Source organism: Protopterus annectens, chromosome 6.part0 (assembly GCF_019279795.1).
Source record: "Protopterus annectens isolate FY-2018-M chromosome 6.part0, PAN1.0, whole genome shotgun sequence".
NCBI lineage: Eukaryota > Metazoa > Chordata > Ceratodontiformes > Protopteridae > Protopterus > Protopterus annectens.
In genome coordinates, this window is record NC_056737.1 from 1,196,904,816 (window position 1) to 1,196,930,018 (window position 25,203).

A 25,203-nucleotide genomic window follows, 5' to 3' on the forward strand; every position below is an offset into this window, starting at 1 on the left:
TTGTAAATGAAATCACCTATACTGAGCCAGAAGATATAGCAAACCTCCTGGCTGATAAATTCAGCTCCAACTTTACCCCTCTCTCCCCCTCAACCTTCCCTCAAGAAATATCATCAAATATAACTCCCCCTACTATCACTAGGGAACATGTCTTTAACGCTCTCTCTGTGACCAAGAACACTGCATCAATAGGCCCATACAATATCCCAGGATGCCTTCTAAGTAGCATGAAATATGACCTATCAGGGTCTGAGAAATTACTGTTTAACTGTAGCCTCCAAATAAGCTTTGTGCCTTTTGAATGGTGAAAGCCAACAGTCATCCCTCTGCACAAAGGTGGGCCATCTGCAGACCCTGGAAACTACAGACCCATAAGTCTCACTGGTCTTATATGTAAAGCTGTGGAAAGAATTATCATGGAGATGATCAACAGAGACATAGTAAACCTCCAGACACTGGACCCAACCCAGTTTGGTTTATTCAAGGGCAGATCATGCCTACTCAACCTGGTGGACTTCTTTGAGAAGGTCACCAAAGCGATGGATGAGGGCAAACTCATTCACACTGCCTACCTTGACCTGGCCAAGGCATTTGCCACAATATCCCACTCAGGCATTGCTGACAAACCCAGGAGGTTAGGTACAAACACGTATGTCACCCAGTCAATAACCAAATGGCTCACAGACAGGACCCAAGAAGTTAGGACTGGAGGGTCTACCTCTGTAAAGAGGCCAGTCACAAGTGGAGTCTTCAGGGATCAGTCTTTGGACCACTCCTTTTTGGCATTTACTTCTCAGTAGTCAAGGCCAATGTCAATGATCTCTGGCTGACTAAATTTGTTGATGACTGCAAATTAGGATCTGTCATTGAATCTCACACTGACACAAATGTTCTCCAGGAAGGGCTGACAGACAATCAACTGGTGTCAGAGCCATGGACTAAAACGAAATGCCAAGAAATGCATAATAGTATCATTTGTGAATTCATAAATCCCTGGTAAATATCATAATGCAACCCACCCTTATAGTTAACCCAGTAGTCAGGGACTTAGGGACACACGCAGATAGTAAGCTAGCCTTTGACCATCATGTGTCTACAGTGGTGATGAAATCATTCTGTATTGCGCAACTTATAAACAAAGGTACGGCATCTAAGTCCAAGAAAGTCATTGTTCCATTGTATTCAGCATTCATAGACCTATCATTGAGTACAGTGCCCCTTTGGTATGTACCTAACCAGGCATATCCAACAACTGGAACATCCACAGAGGTTCCTCACTAAAAGAATACAGGGCATAAGTAAAATGTCCTATACAGACCACCTCAAGGCCCTATCCCTATATTCTATCTCCTACAGGCTTTTAATGAGAGATCTATGCCTGGCATACAAGGCATTGTCAACCCCCACTCTGATGGACCTCCTGCATATCCACAAAACAAACAGCACCAGAATTACCTGTTCTAAAGACTTAAACCTTGCCTGTGATATAAACAGGACCTGCTGGAGAGACAGGTATATATCTCAGAGACTACCCTGGCTATGGAACAGGTTCCCCATCTATGTAAAGCAGAGTTGCACCATAACCCAATTCAAGTGGACTTGGACAATTGGATGGCATCCCTGGTTTGGCACCTATGTCTCTAATGGACACAGGTAACCTGTAAATGGCTCATCTCCCAGGCCCATGCTTGCACTTATCAAGGGTATCAGAACTTGTTAGAGATTTGGGATGCATGGCTAGGCTTAAAAAGGCCCTTGTAGCCATTAGCCTAGTAAACATCTATGAACCTATAAGAAACACTGTAAGTTGTAAGCATTAAAATTACTTTAAGTCACAGTTGAGGACAGATATGAACAATGTTTCATTAGTGGTTTTAGTGAGTTATGATGTGATGTGGACTTTTCAACTGAATTGTAGCCCAGTAGTTTCATCGGTAGAAATTATACATGATGATATTGAATGTTTTCTAAAATCTGTCAGTATTCTTTATGGTTATATTGCATTTTATGTTTCTGCAACCATAATAGTAGAACTTTTATTAAACAATGCATAAATGTGCACCACTGCTTTTTATATTTCTACAGAATAATAGGGCATATGTGGCTGATTACAGCATACTGGAAGGAATTAAGCCAAATGTCTTAGATGGCCAACAACAGCATGTTGCTGCACCAATCTGCATTCTGTATGAGGACCCAACAAAAGGACTTACTCCAGTTGCTATAAAGGTATTAACATCTTTGCTAATTTTAGTCACATGTGAATAAAACAAAATGAATGCACAATGTTGGAAAAAGGATACATGCAAGCCATTAACTGTAAAGGGTTACTTAACTTACACCATGGAAATCCTTGGGAAATATATCAAAAAATTGTCCAACAGTGTTGTATGGTGAGTTAAATTTATTGGCTGTTAACAGGGTTCATATTGAAGTCCTTGACTTGAGTCTCCCAATCTCTGCTTGAATAGTGTTTGGCTCTGCACTAATCTCATAACAAATCCAGTGCTTCTGGTAACTCCTGACAGATGTATTTGTGCTTATAGAATCTTAGGAGACTGATATTTGAATAAAATAATAAATAAATACACAAAAGACAATGCAGTGCAAACTGCTGTGACTCAAACAATAAAAGCCTATAAGTGAAGCACATGAACGTTACTACTAGTGGTATAGTGTGCTGGACATGGTGTGACATACAGTGATGTAAGATGGGGTGATAATTTTAATGATCTAGAGAATTTAGAATTAGATTGGATATGCATTCTGCTATTTAGATGCAACACTCAGACATCTTTTACACATTATTATGGACATAGTTATATTTCTTGATGTTACTCTGATGGTTATTTTACTAATGAACTTTTAGATATAAGTAGATAAAGGTTTATCTATTGATTTCATGGTTTGTATATATTCAGTATATATTTATAGTTAGTTTTGTCATTTTATATTTAATTTATAGGGAATGATTATTCACTATAACATTATGTGATTTATCAACATTCTATATAGATTATGTTTGATTAACATTGTTATATTATATATACATTAATATTTATGGATGTTATATATTATTTATTTATCTATTTATTTATATATATTTTTTACACATTTCCATTAGATATATATTGATATTTTATATTCATATTTATATACATACATGATTCATATACAGTGATGTGTCTAGGTAGTGTAAACTGGCAAGAGACCGCAGTAGGAGAGGTCTATGAATGATTTAAAGGGACGCCATTCACAAACATGGCTGCACCTGATCAGTATTAAAAGCCAAACACTCTGACAACACTGCAGTGTGTCACTGACATTATCACATGGTTGTACTGGCAAAGGACTATAACTCTTTCAGCATCATTCTGTGACACAATCTGAACTGTGCCCCTGTGCCAACGACAGTGGAGTATAACACTGATATGATCAAGCTGTGATGCAAACAGCACTGTGCCACTAACAGCACTGCAGTGTGTCACTGACATTATCACATTGTTGTACTGGCAGAGGGATATTATATGTCAGCATTATGCTGTGACACAATCTGAACTGTGCCCCCGTGCCAACAACAGTGGAGTATAACACTGATATGATCATGCTGTGATGCAACAGCATTATGCCACTCACAGCACTGTAGTATGTAATAGTGTACATGCTGCTCTGTGATAATAAGAGACCCACACTGTCATGGTGGCATTCTTATACTGTAGTATAGCACTGCAGAATGCAGTGATAGCAGTATACTGTGACATACATTGCACTGTGATGCTGACAGAACCACATTGTAATGGTGGCATTCTTATGCTGTAATATAGCCCTGCAGAATGCAGTGACAGCAATATACTGTGGCATACATTGCACTGTGGCACTGAAAGAACCACACTGTGATGGTGGCATTCTTATACTGTAGTATAGCACAGCAGAATGCAGTGACAGCAGTATACTGTGACATACATTGTCCTAATACTGACAGAACCACACTGTGATGGTGGCATTCTTATACTGTTGTATAGCACTAACAAATGCAATGACAGCAGTATACTGTGACATACATTGTACTGTAGCACCAGCAGAACTACACTGTGATGGTGGCATTCTTATACTGTAGTATAGCCCTGTAGAATGCTGTGACAGCAGTATACTGTGACATACAATGCACTGTGGCACTGACAGAACCACACTGTGATGGTGACATTCTTATACTGAAGTATAGCACTGGAGAATGCAGTGACAGCAGTATATTGTAACAAACATTGTGCTGCGGCACTGACAGAACCACACTATAATGGTGACATTCTTATACTGTTGTTTAGCACTGCAGAATGCTGTGACAGCTTTGTTCTTTGACATACACTGCTCTGGAGCTTGGTAGAGTTGCTGAACTCACTGTGTGAGACCAAGTAAGGCGTTTGGCAGTCTCAGAGAATGTTGGAGTAGAACAACTGTTCCTCATTACTGACACATCCCAGATGAGGTGATATGAGTACTTAGTGAGAATACCCCCTAATACCTCCCATTGAAGGTGTACCAGACAGTCCCAGGGCATACCCAGGACACATTGGAAACATTTTATCTGTTTAAAAAGGAAGAAGATGTTTATGTAGCACTTTGGGACTGAATTTTGTTATTTATGAAAAGGATGCTAGAAATACAAATTTGGTTAAGCTAAAGGTAGTACATTCAAAACTAGGTGCAATTTTTTTTTCAATTCAGAGTGGGGAGCTGATGGAACAAAATGCCCTTAAAATCAGGCAGGAATAAAATCTTGTACGTTTTAAAAATATTGTAGCATTATGGTTTGGCAAAGGATAATTTACTTTTGGTATTACTTTCTTATAAGCAAACTCACCATAACCAGACATGTTCTGGGAGTTTGGCACCAAACAAAAGTTGTACCTATACACAAGGGAGGTAGTATATCAGATTCAGACAACTGTCTCGTATTTTTTTCCATATAAAAGCATTATAATATCTAGCCTTGCACTGTTCTTGATTCTGTTCATATTTTACACGTTGGTCCGTTTCACACATTCTCACTATTGTTTCATTCATATCACCTTTTTTGTGATACATTCTGTAGTTTTGTCCTTTTTTGCTGCCTGTTGTTGTCTTTATCTTGGCTTTATATCTTGCATCTGTTCTGTGGGTTATATTTTCCTTTGTTTCTCTTGCAGACTCATTTTTCTTGCACTTTTTTAAAATCCTTCATTTTGCTGGGAGATGACCTCCATCATACATTGCAATTCCAATATACTTCCTGTTTTTTTTTTTTTTTTTTTTTTATCTGTTGCATTCATACATTTATTTCAATTATTCTCTTTTGTTTCTTTACCATACACTTATTTCACAGTGCCATTTGGTAACAATTCTTGTTTTACATCAGTTAATCTTCTAGGTTTGCAGCTCTGACATTTTAAGTGACTGTGGGAAGTCACTCGTTTTTTTTTTTTTTTTTATGTCATATCACATTCTGTATTCTATCTTATTCTTCCTAAGGTGCATGTATATATTGTGATTTTATATTCTGATCCATGTTAAAGAATTCAGAATTTTTACTAGGGCTTTTAGCTTGGTGTACAGTGGTGTAGCTAGCCATTATAGTGCCCACCGCCATTACCTAGTCTGGCACCCCCATCTTCTACTTAAAAGTGAAAAGCAAAAAAAGTTTTTTTCTTTTAAATTTGTAGTAAACAGTTGCTACATTTTATACCATGCATGGAGCAGTACAGCCCTCAGTTCTGACCACAAATTCTGTCATTTATGCACTGAAAAGCAATCAGGACTGGATGATCATGTCTCTTAACACTTTACACTTGGGGAAGCTCCTAGTTACACCACACTGCGGGTGTAATTCATAAGTTATTCCCATCTGGCACAGCAGTTCTGAATTTATATATCTTAAACTGCACACTTTTCTTTAAGTGGAAATTGCAGTTTAACATTTAACGTTATTGCACTTATTAGCTACATCTGCTATAAATCTGTATATCTATATCTATATATATATATATATATATATATATATATATATATATATATATATATATATATATAAATATATGGGTCTGCTTCAAATCAACCAAAGCTAACATCGTTGAAAAACACTTAATCAAGATGGGCTGCTCAAATATGCATATCATCAAATCCTGACAATATTGAATCCCGGAACATTGACAATAGGTTACTGACATGTAGTTAGTTTTGCACGATTAACATACCTGTAATTATGCCCTTTTCTTCACGGTAGTACAATCTCAGAGTTGGTATATTTAATTTCTTGGAGGTGTGGGGGCAAAGCCCTCCACATGGGGGGGTGCAGTGGGGCTTGCCCCCCTGCATAAATGGTGTTATTCAGTTGTAGTGTTGTAATTATTTCTTGGACTCCTGTTTCTTTAAGGACATGTAGAGTTATGGGAAGATGTAGTAGTGGATGTTCTGTGTACAGTGTGGCGTAAGTTCTTTACTTATATATGTGTTTGGGAAGTTTTAGTTGGTTTATTGTACTATTTGTAGTTGGCAGGTTGCTCAGATGCATCCGGAGAGGGGGTTTGATGTTCTGAGATACGATGATGTGAACAGTCAGTCATGTGGATATTCAGTAATCTTGTCTTGTGTTTTTCAACGATGTCAGCTTTTGCTGATTTTGAAGTAGACTCATATGTATATATGTATGTCTCATATATTGTATAAGTCTTATCCCCTGGTATGTGTATAAAACAGTAGTGACATAATTATTGAACATGACTGCCCACGATTTCCAGTGCAGGCTTAATTTTTAGTCAAGATACACCGAAAGTATGATAAGAGACTTAGGGACACAGGTGGACAGTGGTCTCACCTTCAATAACCACATCGCCACAAAAGTCAGGAAATCCTTCTATGTGGCACACCTCATCACTAAGGGCTTTTCATCCAGAAAAAAGGAGGCCATTGTCCCATTGTATTCATCCCTCATTAAACCCATTGTAGAATACAACGCCCCATTTGGTATGTACCTCTCAAGACATCTGCAACAACTGGAAAGGCCGCAGAAATACCTCACTAAAAGAATCACAGGCCTAAAGCAGATGCCCTATGCTGACTGCCTTAAAAAACTCCAGCTATACTCTGTCGCATATCGTCTACTCCAAGGTGATCTCTGCTTAACATACAAGGGCATGTCAAACCCAGAGCTGTTGGACATGCTACACTTAAAGAAATCCTAATCCCTCAGAGCCACATCCTCCAGGGATCTAAATCTTGTCATCACAATAAACAAAACATGCTTGAGAGATAGATTCCTGACCCAGAGACTCCCCAGACTCTGGAACAGACTGCCCATACATGTCAAGCAGAGCGCCTCTTTGGCCCTCTTCAAAAGGAACCTTGATGATTGGATAGGAGAAAGGAAATTCACCCCATGGATCACGTCAGTCACCCTGCCAGACAGGGGTCCAAGGAAGTAAATAGTGTGGGAAGAAATAGCCAGGGAATTGTTATGGCTAGGCTTGTATAGGCCCTAGGGCCGATAGCCTAGTACCAACCTGTGAACCTATGAACCTATGAACATCTATTAGATAATTCCATTTTCTATTGTGGCCTTTTCTGATTTTTTTTTTTTTTGTAAAATTATACTGTAGAATTCTTTAACTGAATTAATTCTTGACCATTTCATGTGCTTTTGCCCAGAGTAAATATGTACTTTTGACTGTTATAATAACAGACAGTACCTTTCATTGTGCTCTTAAAATTTAATAATGCAGTTTTACTCAGTACCAGATTTAATACTGGAAAATATGAGGTCAGGTAAAATCACTATTTTTCTGCTTAAACAAGGTTAACCGCATACCACTATCAAGAACAGCAGTAAACACCAGGAAACACAGATATAGGGGTATCACATGGACAAGGCAGACTTTTGGTGAAAATAAACGAAACTCATGAAACTATAACTGGCTTAAATAGACGTGCTTTGTTTAGATAGAGATAAAGTCATGCAGATGGCAATACTGAGAGAAAACAAGACAGACTAAACAAGAATTGTTAATTCCAGACACTGTTTCAGCTTAATAAATAAATCCAAATTACTTTGTTTCACAGATTCATAGATACTCCCCAGGATTCACTAATCTTCTGTGTAAGACTAAATTAGTCTTAAACGGAAGAGCCAGTCTAAGAGTAAGACAGCAGTGCACCATACATATTAATGAGGGCATGCTGCCTCAACTCTAAAACTAACATGGAGCATGGACGAGTGTAGGGGGCGTGTCGGACTGCCGATCAGTTCAAAAATCCACGCCCCTGCAAGTTTGAAACACGGGAAATGTCTAGTTACATGAGCGAGTCCGCTCACATGTGTACATTCTAACACTAAACTCCCCCATATAGTAAACCCCATACAAATATAAAAAGTAAAAGAAATGTTTTTTCATTTCTGATATAGCTGCCCGTATTTGCACGTGTTTGCGCAGGTTTGTCCATTGCTTAGCTACAGTTAGCAGTTTAGACACCGAAGAGGATAATAAGAAAATATATGCAAATTAAGCAAAATAGCAATAGCGTAGTGGTTAGAGCCTTCGCACAAAGAGGAGGCATTCCCGGTTCGAGTCCCACCACTACACTTTTCATTTTCTGTTGGAAATCTGTATACAGAAATATTTCTTGATGTATTATTTAAAGTTTTGTAAAAAGCATTGAAATGTTATATGTAGTAGTGAACTAATTATATATATATGGGTCTACTTTGTTTGCCCGAACTTTCATTTGCCCGACAACCATTTTCCAGAGACCAAATGACCGAAAGTTCATTTGACCGACACTTCATTTGACCGACAGTTCATTTGACTGACAAGCATTATTGGCAAGAAAATGGGATATGCCCCCTTCCCCATTGCAGTGCGACCCTGGAGTTAGAATATATAGTTAGGGGTGTGTGGGGGGGTGAAGCCCCCCACTTAATTTCATATTATAATGCTTAGTTTTGCTTTAATATTCTTTAGTAACAGAAATGTAAGTGGGGGGCTTCACCCCCCCACACCCCCCCATTGTGAGGGGCTGTGCCCCCCACACCCCCCTAACTATATATTCTAACTCCAGGGTCGCACTGCAGTGGGGAAGGGGACATATCCCATTTTCTTGCCAATAATGCTTGTCAGTCAAAAGAACTGTCGGGCAAATGAAGTGTCGGTCAAATGGGGTCGGGCAAATGGGTGTCGGGCATAATGAAAGTTCAGGCAAACAAAGTAGACCCATATCTATATATATATATATATATATATATATATATATATATATATATATATATAGGAAGGTGAAATGGTTATGCATACTGATGCATGAGTAAATTATTTTAAGCAATGTAAAGCACTGCTAAGCACATTTTACCAGTATTGAGCATATTTATATTTAATTGCTCGTAGCTGAGTAGTGCCTTAACTAGCGCAATGTCTTTGTGCAGAGCTGCGCATCACACAATCTAGCGCAACCAGAACATGTTTGCGCATAGCTGCGCACCGTGCTAACCAGCGCAACGTCGGGCAACATCGAGCAATGTCGGGCAACGTCGAGCAACGCTGAGCAAAGCCGGGCAAAGTTGAGCCAGGTCGGCTAAACATGGCCACACCTCCTTCACTGTACCTTAACCATTGAGGTCTGGCCAATAGGAAAATAAAAAACAGTGACAGGGCTCGAACTCGGGATACTGTGCACTATAGTCACAGTACATAACCACTAAGCCATGACAGCATTTCCTAACCATGCACTTTCAACAGACACATCTCTATCAAAGGAATATTAAACATTGGTGACATCAGCTAAGCAGGTGTGCCTACTGCTGAGTTTTTTCCAAACTGGCCAATCACAAATAAGTGCAGAAAATGAGGCATATTTAAGCTCCACAGGTGGGAATACTTGCCATAACTGGTTGTAGCTCGCTTCTGCAGTCAGCATGGCCGGGGTTGGAGAAGGCACTCGATTTCAAGCACAATGTTGGGGCACTGAGGAGACCAAAGTAATGGTTTGGCTCCTTGTCCACAATCATGAGGAAAGACTCCTGCGGGGCCAGTACCAGGGCACCCAATACAAAACGGAGGCCTGGAACTGTCTAGCTCGTGATCTCACCAGTGCCACTGGCATTCCTCGGACTGGTGAGCAGGTCAGGCACCATTACTCTGACCTGAAGTGACACAAGGAGGATCAACTGGACCAGTGGATCCAGGAGGCCTGTGGGATGGCAAATGCCCCAGTACTGAGTAAGTAGCCATTGTATTAAGTATTTAAGAATTGCTATTCTTGTCTATACTATGGATACGTATGTCTCATTATCATTCCATTTACTTCACAGCTGCAGGTGTCCAGGCTATGAATCAGCAAGCCCATGGAGATAGGCTGCAAAGGCTGTGTCACCAGGCAGGTTAGTAATTATTCTGCATGTACTGTTATATAAAACAAATGAGAGAGCCTTCAAAAAGTGTTTTAACCCAATAAATAAAGGTATAATAATTCTTTAATAATTATTCTGCATGTACTGTTATATAAAATAAATGAGAGAGCCTTCAAAAAGTGTTTTAACCCAATAAATAAAGGTGTAATAATTCTTTAATAAAGGTATAATTCCTGGAGTGCGTCTGTGTGATTTTCTTTGATATGTTGTTGTACTGTTGCATTTTAGAAATAGTACTGTTGTATTAAGCAGTGTTAGTTAACCCACACTTGGGTGGGCCCATATGAAGTGGATGAAGGGAGTGCCAGTAGCTTTTATACATATTTACAGCCCTTAACTGTTTGTTCATGCCCAGCATGTACAGGTTAATCTGGCACATGAGTAACTTGGTATTGTGTTCCCCAGAAATGTCAGTGCGCTGCCAGAAATGTAGGGAGCTGTTAACATATAAATGATAATTTCACCTGAACATATCTAGATAATTATATGAAAGTAGAGCTGTCAGTGTACCTTCACAGTAGTAGTGTGTGTAAGCAACTCTCAAAATATGTAGCAGTAACATCTGCATCCTGGACAGTTTGTATGTCAGATACAGCTCATGTATATAATGATCTAGAAAAATCCAATTGCACAATAGAAGGACATTGGGTAGTGTAATAATACATGTAAGTGACATATAATTGCAGTTAATAGGAATGTAGTGTAAACTAGAAGGATATACAAGTTGTTAATTGAGCTGTTTTTTCCACCCTACTGTATATGCATAAAAAATGCAATTCCACACCTCAATGGGTATGTCTAATCTCAAAACATTTGTTGGAACATCTTTCCTATTGGTTTATAAGTATTTGCATTCATTTCTATGCCTGTGCCCTGTTCAAATACCACAATATTGGTGGCCTGTTGCCATCAATTAAACCTGCATGTTGTTGTAATGTCCACTATTGTACTATATATGCATGTGTTATGCTTGCTTTTCAACTGTTGAAACTCTGGTGTGTTGGGTTAATGGGAATACTTCTGCATGATGTTATAACTAACTGGAAATGCTGTTGACTGTTACTAGCCCATATCTTTATTAAATTCTCCAAAACATAGTTTGTATGGGAAGGCCGGTCCCAGCAGACCCACCTGTCGCACCTGTCCCACCTCAGCTGGCCATGACACCTGGCACCAGCAGGTCCGGTGACCAGCCTGGGACCTCCTCCTCTGTTGGCCCTGTGCCACCTTCGGGTAGAAGCACTGCATGGGGATGGGGCTCGGCCCCCCATGTAAAAGTGGGCAGAGGAGGGCCACCTATCACCCTTCGAACTTTCTGGGCTGTGGTGCATAGAGAGATCAAGTATTCTGTTACAGAACCTCTACGCCAGCTTGAGGCACGAGCGGCGCAACTCCCGGGTCAGCCTGCCCCTCCTACACAGCCCCCAGCACAGCCACCCTCTGGGCTGTGAAGGTGCAGTGGTGACTGCCCATGGGTGGGGATCTCAGTTCCACTGTCGCAATCTGTGGGCTCATGGGCTTGCGATTTCCAATCATCCCTCCCCGTCAATGGTGTTCACCCACCACGTGTCATATTCCGCCCCTGTATGCATCTTGTTTGTCTTGTCTGTTTACCTCCCCAACCTACCTCCCCAAATATATCCACTTCCCCTACCCCACATTCCACTCTCACCTGAAAAAAAAAAGGGCAATCTGCTCCCAAAAAAAAAAAAAATACGCCCCATATATAGCTGCCCATTTTGCACACATGTCCCTGGACACATAAAATGTAATTTAATTGGCATTACAACATACTTTGTTGTCCTCGCCCCTCTCTTAGGGGTTGAAGGTTTCGTATGTACCTCCAAATTTATTCCATATGCACAGCTGTTGCTGTTAAAGAAATGGGCAGCTATGGACCTTCCCTACACCCGTCTTGCACATCCTGAGCTATTTTCGCTACTGTCTTTCCCTCTTTGTGCCCCTTTTTCACCACTTTCCTATCTCCCCATTTTCTTTTCTTTCAAAGAAATGAGCATGGGGGTTAGCGGGAGTAAGCACTATTAAGCAGTAGTTAGGGGGTTTGCGCGAGTGTGCGCATGTGAGGGCCCTTGTTCTGCTCAGCAGCAAAATAAAACACCTCTGTCATTCTTGAACCCGGGACCTTGTACACACTACACTGCATGAAGTACCACTAAGCCACGATAGATATACAACAAGTTGGTGCTGAAATAAATATATCATGTATCAGAATGAGTGAATGTAAAGGAAAATTAGGAATGTCATACCACACAACATGTTCTGTGGATCTTTACCAACAGTTGTTGTGGGATTATATTACATGACTATGATAACAGAAGCAGCCATTCTAGCAGGAAAGTACAGTTTTGTACCTACCATAAATGTAGATGTTCGAAGATCCACATTGCTGCAGTCCTTACATATGGGTAGTCCGCTGTCCTCGGTCGGCCCGAATACCAAAGTATTAGGCTGACGTCGGTCATGGGCGCTCAGATCTGACATCAGAGCGTCAGGGTATAAAAGCGCATGACCGACGTCATATCCTCAGTCTTTTCTTGCCCCAGATGTCAGAAGGCCCTAAAAAGAAAGGCCACAGCCAAAAACAGAATACCTCCCAAAAACATGCCCAACAACAACCACCACCCAAACCATATAACCATGCCAAACTACAGTGGGGAAGGAGGGAGGAGATTGGACTGCAGCAATGTGGATCTTCGAACATCTACATTTATGGTAGGTACAAAACTGTACTATGTTCTTCATCTCACATTGCTGCAGTCCTTACATATGGGTAGAATCCCAAAGCAGAGGAAAGGGAGGATGGCAAAATCATAAAGCATTAGGGGCTGCTAAAATGCCCTGTAATATAGCAGTGGCAAATCCAGCCCTGGACTTAGAATAGAGAGGAAGGTGGTAATGTTTAGAAAAAGTATGTACTGAACTCCAAGTAGCTGCCTCCAAAATATCTTTTGTAGCTACCCCCCTTAGAAAGGCAGTAGAAGTGGCAGTAGCTCGAGTGGAATGAGGTCTGATTCCAGCCGGAATCTCCTTACCATGATGGGAATAACAGAAAGAAATACAAAAGCCAATCCATTTAGAAATAGTTTGTTTTGAAACAGGTTTTCCCTGAGAACCCAAAGCAAAAGAAACAAACAACTGCTGAGACTGCCTGAACCCCTTGGTTCTGCTCAAATAATAACGCAACTGCCTGTGAATATCCAAAGTATGCAAAATCTTCTCCCCTTTATTTTGGGGGTCTGCATAAAAAGTAGGCAAATGAATAGTTTGGTTCAAGGCCACACTAGACACCACTTTAGGCATAAAGGAAGGATTAGTACGCAAAGATACCCTATCCTTATGAAAAATCAGGAAAGGTTCCACTGCCATAAGGGCCTGTAATTCAGAAACCCTTCTTGCAGAGGTAATGGCCAACAAAAAAGCAGTCTTCCATGACAAATATTTTAACTCGGCAGTAGCTGCAGGCTCAAAAGGTTGTAGAGTAAGTTTTTCCAACACAAAATTGAGATCCCAAGCAGGAGTAGGAGCCCTACGTGGGGGTCTTATGTTCTTAGCCCCTCTAAGAAATTGCTTAAACAAAGGATGAGAAAATAAAGGAGGGTCACAGTCATAGTGAGCAGAAATGGCTGCAGCATGAACCTTTATGGAGGAGAAGGACAAACCCTTGTCCAATAACTCAGTAAGATATTGAAGGGAAACACTTAAATCAGGCTTGGAAACATCAAAGTCCTTCCCTTTGCTCCAAATAAAAAATCTCCTCCATTTATCAGCGTAAACTTTCCTTGTACTAGGCCTCCTGGTCTCCAAAATAACATTCAAAACCTGTTGTGGAAGCTGAGACCCTCCAGAGTCTAAAACAGAATATGCCAGGCTGTTAGATGCAGAGACTGAATCCTGACATTGCGGAAGTGATTGCCCTCCTGAGACAAAAGGTGCGGAATCAAAGGCAGAGGCCATGGAGGCTCTTGTACTAAACTCCTCAGTAGTGGGTACCAGTGCTGTCGAGGCCAATCCGGCGCTATCAGAATCATGGATGGCTTGTCTTGTCTGGCCTTCAAGAGTACCTTGGGTAGAAGGGGCAGAGGTGGAAAGGCATATACATGAAGATTGTTCCAACTGAATGATAGAGCGTCCACCTTCCAAGCTGTGGGATGAAACATTTTTGTGCAAAACTTTGGCAACTGGTAATTTAGTGGAGAAGCGAACAGATCTATGTCTGGAGTTCCCCATGACACTGTCAACTTTTGAAATACATGAGGATCCAATTTCCACTCGTGAGGATCCACTATTTGTCTGCTCAACACATCTGCTAAGGAGTTCTGTGCTCCTGGTAGAAACCTTGCCTGAAGATTGAGGTGTAAACTGAGAGCAGTCTCCCACAAAATCATTGCTTGCCTGCAAAGAGGGTACGAATGAGTTCCCCCTTGCTTGTTGATGTACCACATGACAGTAGTGTTGTCTGTTTGAATCAACACCTGCCCTGGGAGAAGTAAATCCTTGAAAGCCATCAATGCAAATTGGACTGCTAACATCTCCTTCAAGTTGATATGCAAATGTTGAAGTCTGACAGGCCACGTGTCTTGCACCCATTTTCCATTGAGGTGTGCTCCCCAAGCCTTGTCCGAGGCATCTGTTGTTAGAATCTGACTCGCCTCTGGTCGGGTCACAGAGAGTCCCTTGTTTAGGTGACATTCCTGAGCCCACCACAAAAATTCCTTCTGAATGCAAGGTATTATCCGAATGACAGTGTCTAGATCTTGGCAGTGTTGTGTCCATACATTTTTGAGATACCATTGAAGCTTCCTCATATGCAGTTTGGCATTGGGAAGCACGAGAATACAAGATGCCATGAACCCCAAGGCTTGAAGGACTGTCCTTACAGTCAGCCTGGACTGTAGAGACATTTGATGGAAATAAAGAGAAAGGCTTCTTTGTTTGTCCGGGGTCAAAAAGGCCATCTGGGAAGCTGTATTCAGTCTCACACCCAGAAAGCACATGTCCTGAGAGGGTACTAGACTGGACTTTGTTTCGTTCACAGAATACCCTAGGCATCTTAACACTACCATCACATACTGTAGATGATGAAGAAGGTCGTCCTTGTCTTGTGCAATAATCAGGCAATCGTCCAAATAAGGATAAATCTGTATTCCTCTTAACCTGAAAAAGGCTATCACTGGAGCCAGAACCTTTGTGAACACTCTGGGCGCAGTAGATAAGCCAAAGGGCAATGCAGAGAACTGATAATGTAAATTTCCAGCCCAAAAACGTAGGTACCTCCTGCAACTGGGCCTGATAGGAACATGAAGATAAGCCTCTTTTAAATCCAGAGTTACCATCCAGTGATCTTTTCCCAACAGAGGTAAAAGCTGTTGTAACGTCAGCATTTTGAACTTTGGAATGTCCAGATAAGTGTTGAGGATAGATAAATCCAAAATTGGTCTCCACGTGTTCCCTTTCTTTGGTACTAGAAACAGGCGAGAATAAAATCCTAGGCCCACTTCTGACAGAGGAACTGGCTGTATAGCTCCTATTTGAAGAAGTAAAGAAATCTGTTTGTGAGCCTCTATCCTTTGCCGAGGAGGAACATCTGGCATGCCTTTGAAAGGAGGCAATGTATGGAAATAGAACTTGTAGCCTCGGTTTATAATGTCCAATACCCATTTGTCCTGGGTGACTAAAAGCCAGTTTTGCTTGAAAAGTGCTAGCTTTCCTCCCAAAGGAGCTGCCAGGCAAGAGGAATCTGGCAGCTGAAAATGCAGGTCATTGGGACTGTTTACGAAAGGACTGGCCCCTGCCCTCACCAGCAGATTGTGCAGGCGAACTCCATGTTCTTGGCCTGAAGGTACTCTGAGCTCTGCCTCTACCACGTCTAGATCTACCCCTAGACTGAGAATCAGAAGAAGGGTACGTCCACCCCTTAGTAGGCCAATTTCTACTAAACTTTGGAGGTTGCACCTGCAAAAAATCTTTAACAGTCTGCATAGACTTAGCCTTGTCTTCCATTTTCTTTAAAACAGACTCCACAGGGGGAACAAACAAAACTTCAGACTGTAAAGGGGCATCCAGAATTCTAGTTTTAACATGCTCGGATAAATTCTGATCCTTAAGCCAGGCGTGCCTACGAAGAACAGAACCAGTGGCAGCCACCCTAGAAGAAGCCTGTAAAGCATCAAAACCACACTGCAAAGAATGCTTCCCCACCTGTTCAGAGACATGTACCAAATCCTGCAATTCTTTACACTCTATGCCCTCTGCCAAAGCATCCACTTTAGATTTTAGCTGAGAAAGGAGGAAATTCTGATACTTCAACATATGAAACTGGCAATTTAAAGCCCTCATTGCTAAAGTAGAAGAGGTATACACCTTCTTACCCCATCTATCCAAAGCTCTAGCTTCCTTATCTAGAGGAACCGGATTCTTTACAACAGAGGCTCTAACACCCTTAGGCCCCTGACTAATAGTTTCTGGGTCCGCCCTAGGACTCTTATACAGATATTTATGAGCCTCAGGCACCCTATAATACCTGTCCGGTTTAACTGGTGCAGGAGGCAAAGAATCTGGATTAAGGGAAGCCTCCAAAAAAACATCCTGAACAACATCCAAAACAGGAGGTATAGCCAAGGGTCTATGCTGTGGTAAAAACAAGAATTCCCTAAGCCTCTTCCGTGAATCAGAAAAATCCTGTCCTTCCCACTTAAAATGCTCCCTCATAGAATGTAGAGTTTCTGAAAATGAAAAATCCTCTGGAGGAGAAGCAGAGGGAGTGGAATCCTCTGCATCAGAATCAGAATAAGGGAGAAAATCTTGAATGTCTTCAGCAGAAGACTCTGAATCATCTGAGGCCTGATCCAAATTTTCCAACTCTGGCTCCACCCTGGGCCTCTTATCAGGAGGGGGCATAGAACCTCTAATTAAAGTAATCAAATCTTCTGCCATTTTAAGCATGTGCTTTTTAGGCACAGACCCTGAAGCACCAGGACTGACACCAGAGGAAGGCAAAACAGACCTGCCCTTAGAAGGAGCCTTAGAAATAGAAGTAGAAGGCCTAACCACCTTAGGCATAGAAGGGAGAACAGTAACCTGAGAGGCCCCTTCAGCCTGACCTGACTCCTGTGAGGCCACATCTTGTAAAATCAAAGTTTCCCCCTGAGACTCAACAGAAACTTCAGTCGGATCCACCTGTTCCACTGTAGCTTCTAAAGGACCCACGTCCGAAACGGACAAATCATCCTGCCTAGGCTTCAAAGATTTGTCTTTGCGCTTCGCCGGAGGATCCGACGGCATATTATAATTACACCGCTTACCAAAAACTAACCTAGCGCAATCTAACCTTCGTTTAATGGTGCGCTTATTAAACCTAGCACAAAACCGACACCCGACTACGTCGTGCTCCGGTCCCAAACAAGGAATACAAAGAGTGATAATCCCTATGCGGTATCTGTTTCCCACAAGAAATACAATTATTCACTTTTTCTGACATCCGGAAATAACTGAGGCAAGAAAAAACAAAAATATTCCCCAACGGGGTACTTAGCCTAGCAGGGGCCAATAACTTGGTATCGGTCTGAAACTCCGAATACGAAAAATTTCAGAACGCCGAACGGCACTTGCAACGCTGCTTCTGCATCGGAACATGCGGCAAAAAAGACTGAGGATATGACGTCGGTCATGCGCTTTTATACCCTGATGCTCTGATGTCAGATCTGAGCGCCCATGACCGACGTCAGCCTAATACTTTGGTATTCGGGCCGACCGAGGACAGCAGACTACCCATATGTAAGGACTGCAGCAATGTGAGATGAAGAACATATAATGTTACACCATCACTTTACAAACCCCGCACAATATCACAGCAGGACAAACACTGGCATATCTGTTTAGGGCAGAGGCCATACCTCCCAACTGTCCCTAATTTTCAGGGATGTCCCTGATTTTGAAAAAAATATATAGCTCTGTCCCTCTGAATCCCTCCGAAAACTACTGATTTTGGCCAGAAAGGTAGTGAATTACACATAATGAGTAATGACAATAATTAAGAGTTAGACACTTCTTTTACTTCAGAAAAGGTGTATTAATCCATAGTTCTCTCAAAGTCTCAACTTAATGGCACTAATATTTTAAAGGTGTTCCTGACTTTTTCTCTACTTTTCCCTGAGTCTGTTCAAATATGTACCTGAGTGTTTGAGAGGTCTGGCAGAGGCAGAAACACAGAGGCATAGCAGCCTTTCTGCTGTTACACACTGTGAAAATAGCTTTGGAAGGAGTTCCAGAAGCATACCCTTATGTAGAAATACAACACTGAAATACAAAAGGATGTAGCCATGTACTGGTAGCAACCAACTGTAACAATGCCATTGCTCTAGTGCTGAAAATACCTGTGTGGTGCGCAGACAAAGAATAACAGGCTATTCTCTGGCTACCATGTGGATAGGTCCACAGTTGGGAGTTACGCAGACAGACTACTTGCCTTGATAAACTAACATGTACACAGCAACCCTGTAAGTCCAGCAAGATAAAATTCATACAATAATACGTACGCTCTCTGTACCTCTGCACCCCTACCCAAATGTAGAATATACATGTGTGTGCAGGGTCTACCAAGGATGTGGGTAAGCATACTCACAGTACTGAAATGTATCCAGTTTTCTTGAGCAGCTTGTGCTAATGTCAACACTAAAAAAGCATAAACTGTTTAGAACTGAGTAAATGAATATTCACAGCATAGCAGTTCACAAACAATTCTTGTGCCAAAGGAATACATCTCAATAACTAGCTTTGTATGGCAGTTAATTGTAAAATTTGAAAAGAAAGTACATCCTCCCATGTATCTTGTGTTAGCATTTTGAGGGATGAGTACATTTCTACACTGACAAGTGTGTACTGGAAGCAGCAACATTTAGGTCTGAGTACAAAATGTATATCACTGGCTACACCCCTGGCTTCTGATATAAGAACTATACCAACCTTCTGTCTTAAACAATGATGTCCACAGCAAACAAGGATGATCTCCATCTTGGAAAGCTGAAAGGGTCACGTTTACCTGAGTTAGCAATTTATAGTACTGGGTTGCTATGACAGTGATTACTGCAATTACTACACAGCAGGCTGCATGCAATTAGCAAATGGTGACCACTAATTTGTGCAGAGGCCATCACATGCTCATGTGCAAATATCTACAAAAGCAGGCTGCAATCACTGCCAACAAACTCAATCACTCTACTGCAGAGACTGACAGAGAGAGAGAGAGAGAGAGAGAGAAGGAAAAAGAAAAATAAATAATACCAAATCATACAAAGGAAAGGTATGTGACACATATGTATTTACTGGCATGTAGTAGATGTTTTGGAAGAGTAGTCTACATAATGTGAACCATTCATATGTGGCAGCAGTACTTATCTATGCACAGATGTCCTGCTTAACTACTGCTATAGGCAATACAGTGTGTACCTGTGGGCAGTGGGACATACCTGTGAAATTTGTAGCTCAGCGTTAAATGTCAAAAATCTGATCCATGTCATCTGTGTTCTGTACAGTAGTGGCCAATGGCTGTTGGGGAGATTAGTGCTGCCATTATATAAACATGGGTATGACAGAGCAACACATGCATGATAGTCATATTAAAGTGTAGCTTAGCAATGGCAACTGCTGTAGCAGTCTAGTATGCATATCTAGCATTTGTAGCTATATATACCCCCTCTAATGTTAGTGTGTTCACATGTGACACCTGTTTGTGTTGCAGCAAGGCCCAACAGTTCAGCTGTGAGGTCCAGGGACTTACAACAGTGTGGACCTTGTGTGTGTATGCTACACACATATGAAGAAATATATATGCGTCATATATATTCACATCTGTATATGTGCATTGAGCAGGGACATATTGCAACTGTTTGTGAAGGGTGGAAATATATATGTTGGTGAAGGTTAGTATGCACATATTTGTATGTAGGTTTAAGTTTGTGATGAACAAGACAGCATACAGTGCTGGTATATGACATGTGGTGGTTAAACAGTGTGGGTGGTTTGTTCAGTTTGCAATGTTGATGCCAGTGAGGCCTGCTAAAGCTATCTGAGCTGTGAACACTTTCAATGCATTTCTCACAAGACTGTGCAATATTATTACATTACTGTATACCTCACATCCTTTGTATAATTGATATTCCCACCATGAAAGGTGGACTGTATATGTGCCTATATGTATATGTATATGTACACCAACGGATGTGTATATGTATATATTGTTGCAATAGATTCTCTGTACTGTTGACTGACTGTGGTGGTCAATGTATTTGTGAATACGTCAAAGATATGTATTTGTGGGATAGCTTAGTGGGAAACTGTTTATGTCATGGTATTGTGGGTCCTTGCTATGATCCCAGCAAAAGCTGTGTATTCTGTTGCTAGGCAGAAAAAGTGCTATGACATACAGTGTGATTATGTCCCTTGGTTTTAACTGGGGTGTGTCACTGGAGGCTAAAGCACTACATCTATGATTATTGATTGGTACTGATGTTGAATCCAAATCCTGTGTGTACTGTAGTACTACTTGAAGCTCTGGGCCTGTACAGCAAAGTATGGTGTATGTCCACATTGCTTGCATCCACTGTTTTGTGTGGTCCCAGTATTCATCACAGATTACATTACCCAAGATTAATGTTTTGTAAGTACTGACACACAGTACTGTATAGTACACACGTAAAGCTTATCTGGGTTGCCATACCTTTGTGTCCTGTAATTATGTCTGATGTGTGTGTGGGTATGTCTGTAACATATCCTCTGTCATATGTGTGGTAAAGCATACAACTGCGTATCTAGCAACATTTATAGTGGACTACAGCAGTATGCGACCTATATTCCCAATTGTGCACATATTTTGGCCACAGGTTTGCCATTAACAAGTTGTGTGGTATAATAGTAATACATTTACTGGACCTTACACTCATTGTGATGGATGACATATTTCTTTACACATCAGCCTGATGTATATCTGCTGTGGCTAGGTGGTGCATTGTGTTGCATACAGTGTGCCAGGTACTCTTGTATAGTCTTATATAGTGATTTTATTTTGTTGCTGTGCAGAACATGGTTCATTAGATAGAGTGAACCATGCACTTTCAAGCAGTTGTGGGGTGAGCAGTGATAAGTGGTAGTTAAAGTGTTTCACTCTCAGTTAGGTAATAGGTTGCTATATATGGCAGTTCAGTGATATCTGTACTGTATAATGTTAAATGTGCCATATGACTTGCTCAGACATATTTTTTCTTTATGTCTTCCAGGGATCATGGCACATCACAGAAATCTCAGCTATAGTAGTGCTGAAGATGAGATCATTACTAGCTGTATGATTCAGCACTACAGTCTAATGTTCTCACGAACCAGCCAGAACCAGCAGGAGTGTACTGCAATGTGGCAAGATGTTGTCCGGAGGGTCAATGAGGTAGGTCTGCATAACCGGACATATGAGCAGGTACGCCACCACTGCAGTGATCTACTCAGACATGTCCATCAGCGTGCTTCTGATGTGCGGAGACAACAGCTTGCAACAGGAGGTGGTGTTAATATCCATCCCCCCTCACCAGAGTGGAGGAGCTGCTCCTGAGCCTCGTGACACCTGCCCAACAACAACAGCAGCAGACATACACCATGATGGAGGTTGGAGCCACCCAGCAACCACACATGGAGCATGCAGGTAACATGGCATATCTGTAGACTACTGTCATCTGTATTGGTAGATCATGCATATGTGAGATGTGGAGTGTGTAGTTAGAAGATGTGGAGCCTGTTGTTGTGCAATACTGATCATTTGGAACATAATCTGCAGGCCTGTGAATGTAAACTGTTGTTCTACTGTAAGATTGCAAACACAAAGTAGCAATGCCACAGTTTTAGCCACTGACAAACTGTCTCATCTCTATGTAGGTCCCTCTGGGGTGACATCAAGGCAGTGGACGAATGCTGGTGAGTGTGTTCTACATTTATTATTATAAATAAAAAGTGCATGTCATAGTTAAGGTGTAGGCCATGTACACATGTAACACACCTACCCATAATGCATGCTATGCATGTTTGGTGTAAGACCACGTACATCCCACTAATGTGATTAGCTGCCTCAAACACATGCAGTACTCAGATCATCTCAAACAAATGTGGCTACACTGTAGTGACCATTGGATAGGCAAAGTTGATACTCAACATGCACATAACATACACAACTATGTCATACACAGAGCATTTTAACATGCTACACATAAAGGATTCACAAACCCTCTCTAAAGACACACTCCAGTATCCAAAATCTCATCCACACATTACACATAATATACCTATCATGGGGCATTTAAACACTCTGCAACACACTACACATTTATGTCAGGGAATGCTCCTTATTGGCCTCCTTACAAACCCATGTAACAACTGGTTGTGAAATGGTGAATGTAGCCAAGGTAGTACAGTTCTGGTACAGCATGATTAGTGCTGGTTTTGGAAACATTTGTAGCCTTGACTGACCACATGATGCTTCATGATGGTGACCTATGGTACTGTACCCCATCCAGTTATGGTAACCACAGTACTACACATAGCTTTCATTGCTATACACCTCAATGTTGTGTGTGTGCAAACATATGCACCTCTAAACAATATGCATACCAATCACCATTTGCACAACTGACACATATATGTCTTGTGATGCTATTGAGTGGCTAGGTCATATGACACACATTGGGTATGTGTGATGTTTAAATATGCAGTTGTGTTTTAGCATGCCGTGTCATGGATGATACTGGCATGTCCACAATATGATCTACACTCACCATAACTACTGTACATTGGGTATGTGGACGAATGGTATTCCATCAATTATACATGCACCACTGATGATGTTGTGTGAATACTCATCATGCATGTGCTAAAACTGTGTCCACAATTATTTGCTAAGGACACAGAGGCTGTAATCAGCATTGGATACATATCTGACACACAGCTACACATCCAGCCATGGTATGTAGACCTGTGAGTTATAGTGCACAGTACATTACAGAGTTTTGAACACTTGCACAGCAATGTTGTGTCCATGTATGCATTGCGTTCCAGGGGGAGGCCAGTCACCTAATAATAAAACACATGCATCAAAGCCATGTATAGTGTTAGTAACAAGGACTATTTACACTTACACTGCATGCTGTTAAGCAACACATGTCCTGCATGCTGACATGTGTGATATGACTGTTTTGCTTGTAATACTGTACCCCCACCATCACCTGCTATTGTGTATGTTCTGAGATTGCTGGTGTTTTGTGTGTGTGTGTGTGTGTGTGTGTGTGTGTGTGCACATGTGCGTATGTGTGCATGTGTGCATGTGCATGTGTACATGTGCGGATATGTGCATGTGTGCATGTGTATGTGCACATGTGTGCATGTGCATGTGTGTATGTGTGCATGTGCATGTGTGCATGTGTGCATGTGCATGTGTGCATGTGCGCATGTGTGCGTGTGCATGTGTGCATGTGATCTGACATCATGTTCAGATCGTAAAGTGTGTTTCCTGTTTTCCTCTCACATGTGCTGAGGTGGGGCTGGTTCAGTACAGCAGGGAACCTGATGTCACTGAGACAGACAGTGATCATGAGGATAGGTGTGTTGAAGCACAGGCAGGTTTGTCAGGGTCTGTTGTTGGGCCACCAATTGACAGTACACAAGTCTCCACCCCATCCATGCACACAGTCATACTACATTATGATACTACAGCAGTACGCATTTACACGACACGCTATACACATTACTGGGATTTCACCTTTCCACAGGTATATTTGTAGGATGGTGACATCATCGGACTTGACAAAGATGAGTATACCACTTTTAAGGTGTTTGAGTAGTCTCCAAAAAGGTTGCTTCTCCCCTGGGAGACATACACAGTTGGCAAGTGCGGTGTTCTTAATCCAAACTAAGTACGTCTTTACACTTCAGCAAGCAATATGGAGTTACAGGGTGCAATGCAGATATTACTTGCTGACAGTTTGCACAAAGTTTTTTTTCACATTTGCTAACCTCAGCAGGCTTATCATACTAGGTGTATTGTGAGTGTATTGTATGCATAGGCCATGACCATATCATATATGAGTTGATGCACCACATGCTGGCACACACAGGGTCAAACCTTGAGTAGCATCTTACCTTAACCTACATGAGACAGCAATATAACAGAAAGATGATACACTTCAACAATTGGCTGAGCTTCTAGTATTATTCAAATTGGATCCAGTCTCTGTCTGCCTGTGATGACATGATAGACAAGCCTTGTTGCTTCACTACAGATGGTTTGCACCTGTCGCCCCTATGCTTCCGAATACTATCCAAGGCTCGTGCTGTCCCCATATTACCTTTTTTAGGCAAGGCTCAAAGGTTCATAGGTAGGAACTAGTCTATCGGCCCTGGGGCCTATATAAGGCCAGCCAAAAAGGTAGCCTGGCCTTTGCCACCCAAGAAATTTATTTTCCGGTGCCACTGTCGTGCAGAGACACAGAAGTGATCCCCAGGGTGAATTTCCTATTTCCCATCCAATAATCAAGATTTTCCTTGACAAGTGCTAATGAGGAGCTTTGTTTGATATAGATAGGTAGTTTACTCTGGAGTATGTGAAGTCTGTGGGACAGGAATCTATTCCTCCGGCATGTTCTGTTTATTGTGGTGACAAGGTTTAGGTCCCTAGAGCGTGTAGGTTCATAAGTTCATAGGTAGGTACTAAGCTCTCTGCCCAAGGG

At 41.5% G+C, this 25,203-nt stretch overlaps 1 protein-coding gene across 1 annotated transcript in view; it reads left to right on the forward strand.

Moving 5' to 3' along the window:
* The window catches only part of LOC122804754 (polyunsaturated fatty acid lipoxygenase ALOX8-like), a 730,466-nt gene that overhangs the window by 179,743 nt on the left and 525,520 nt on the right, over window positions 1-25,203 (forward strand). Inside the window, exon 3 of the mRNA XM_044074818.1 lies at window positions 2,086-2,229. Coding sequence (XP_043930753.1) covers window positions 2,086-2,229 — 144 coding nt within the window. The remainder of the gene's footprint in view (window positions 1-2,085; window positions 2,230-25,203) is intronic.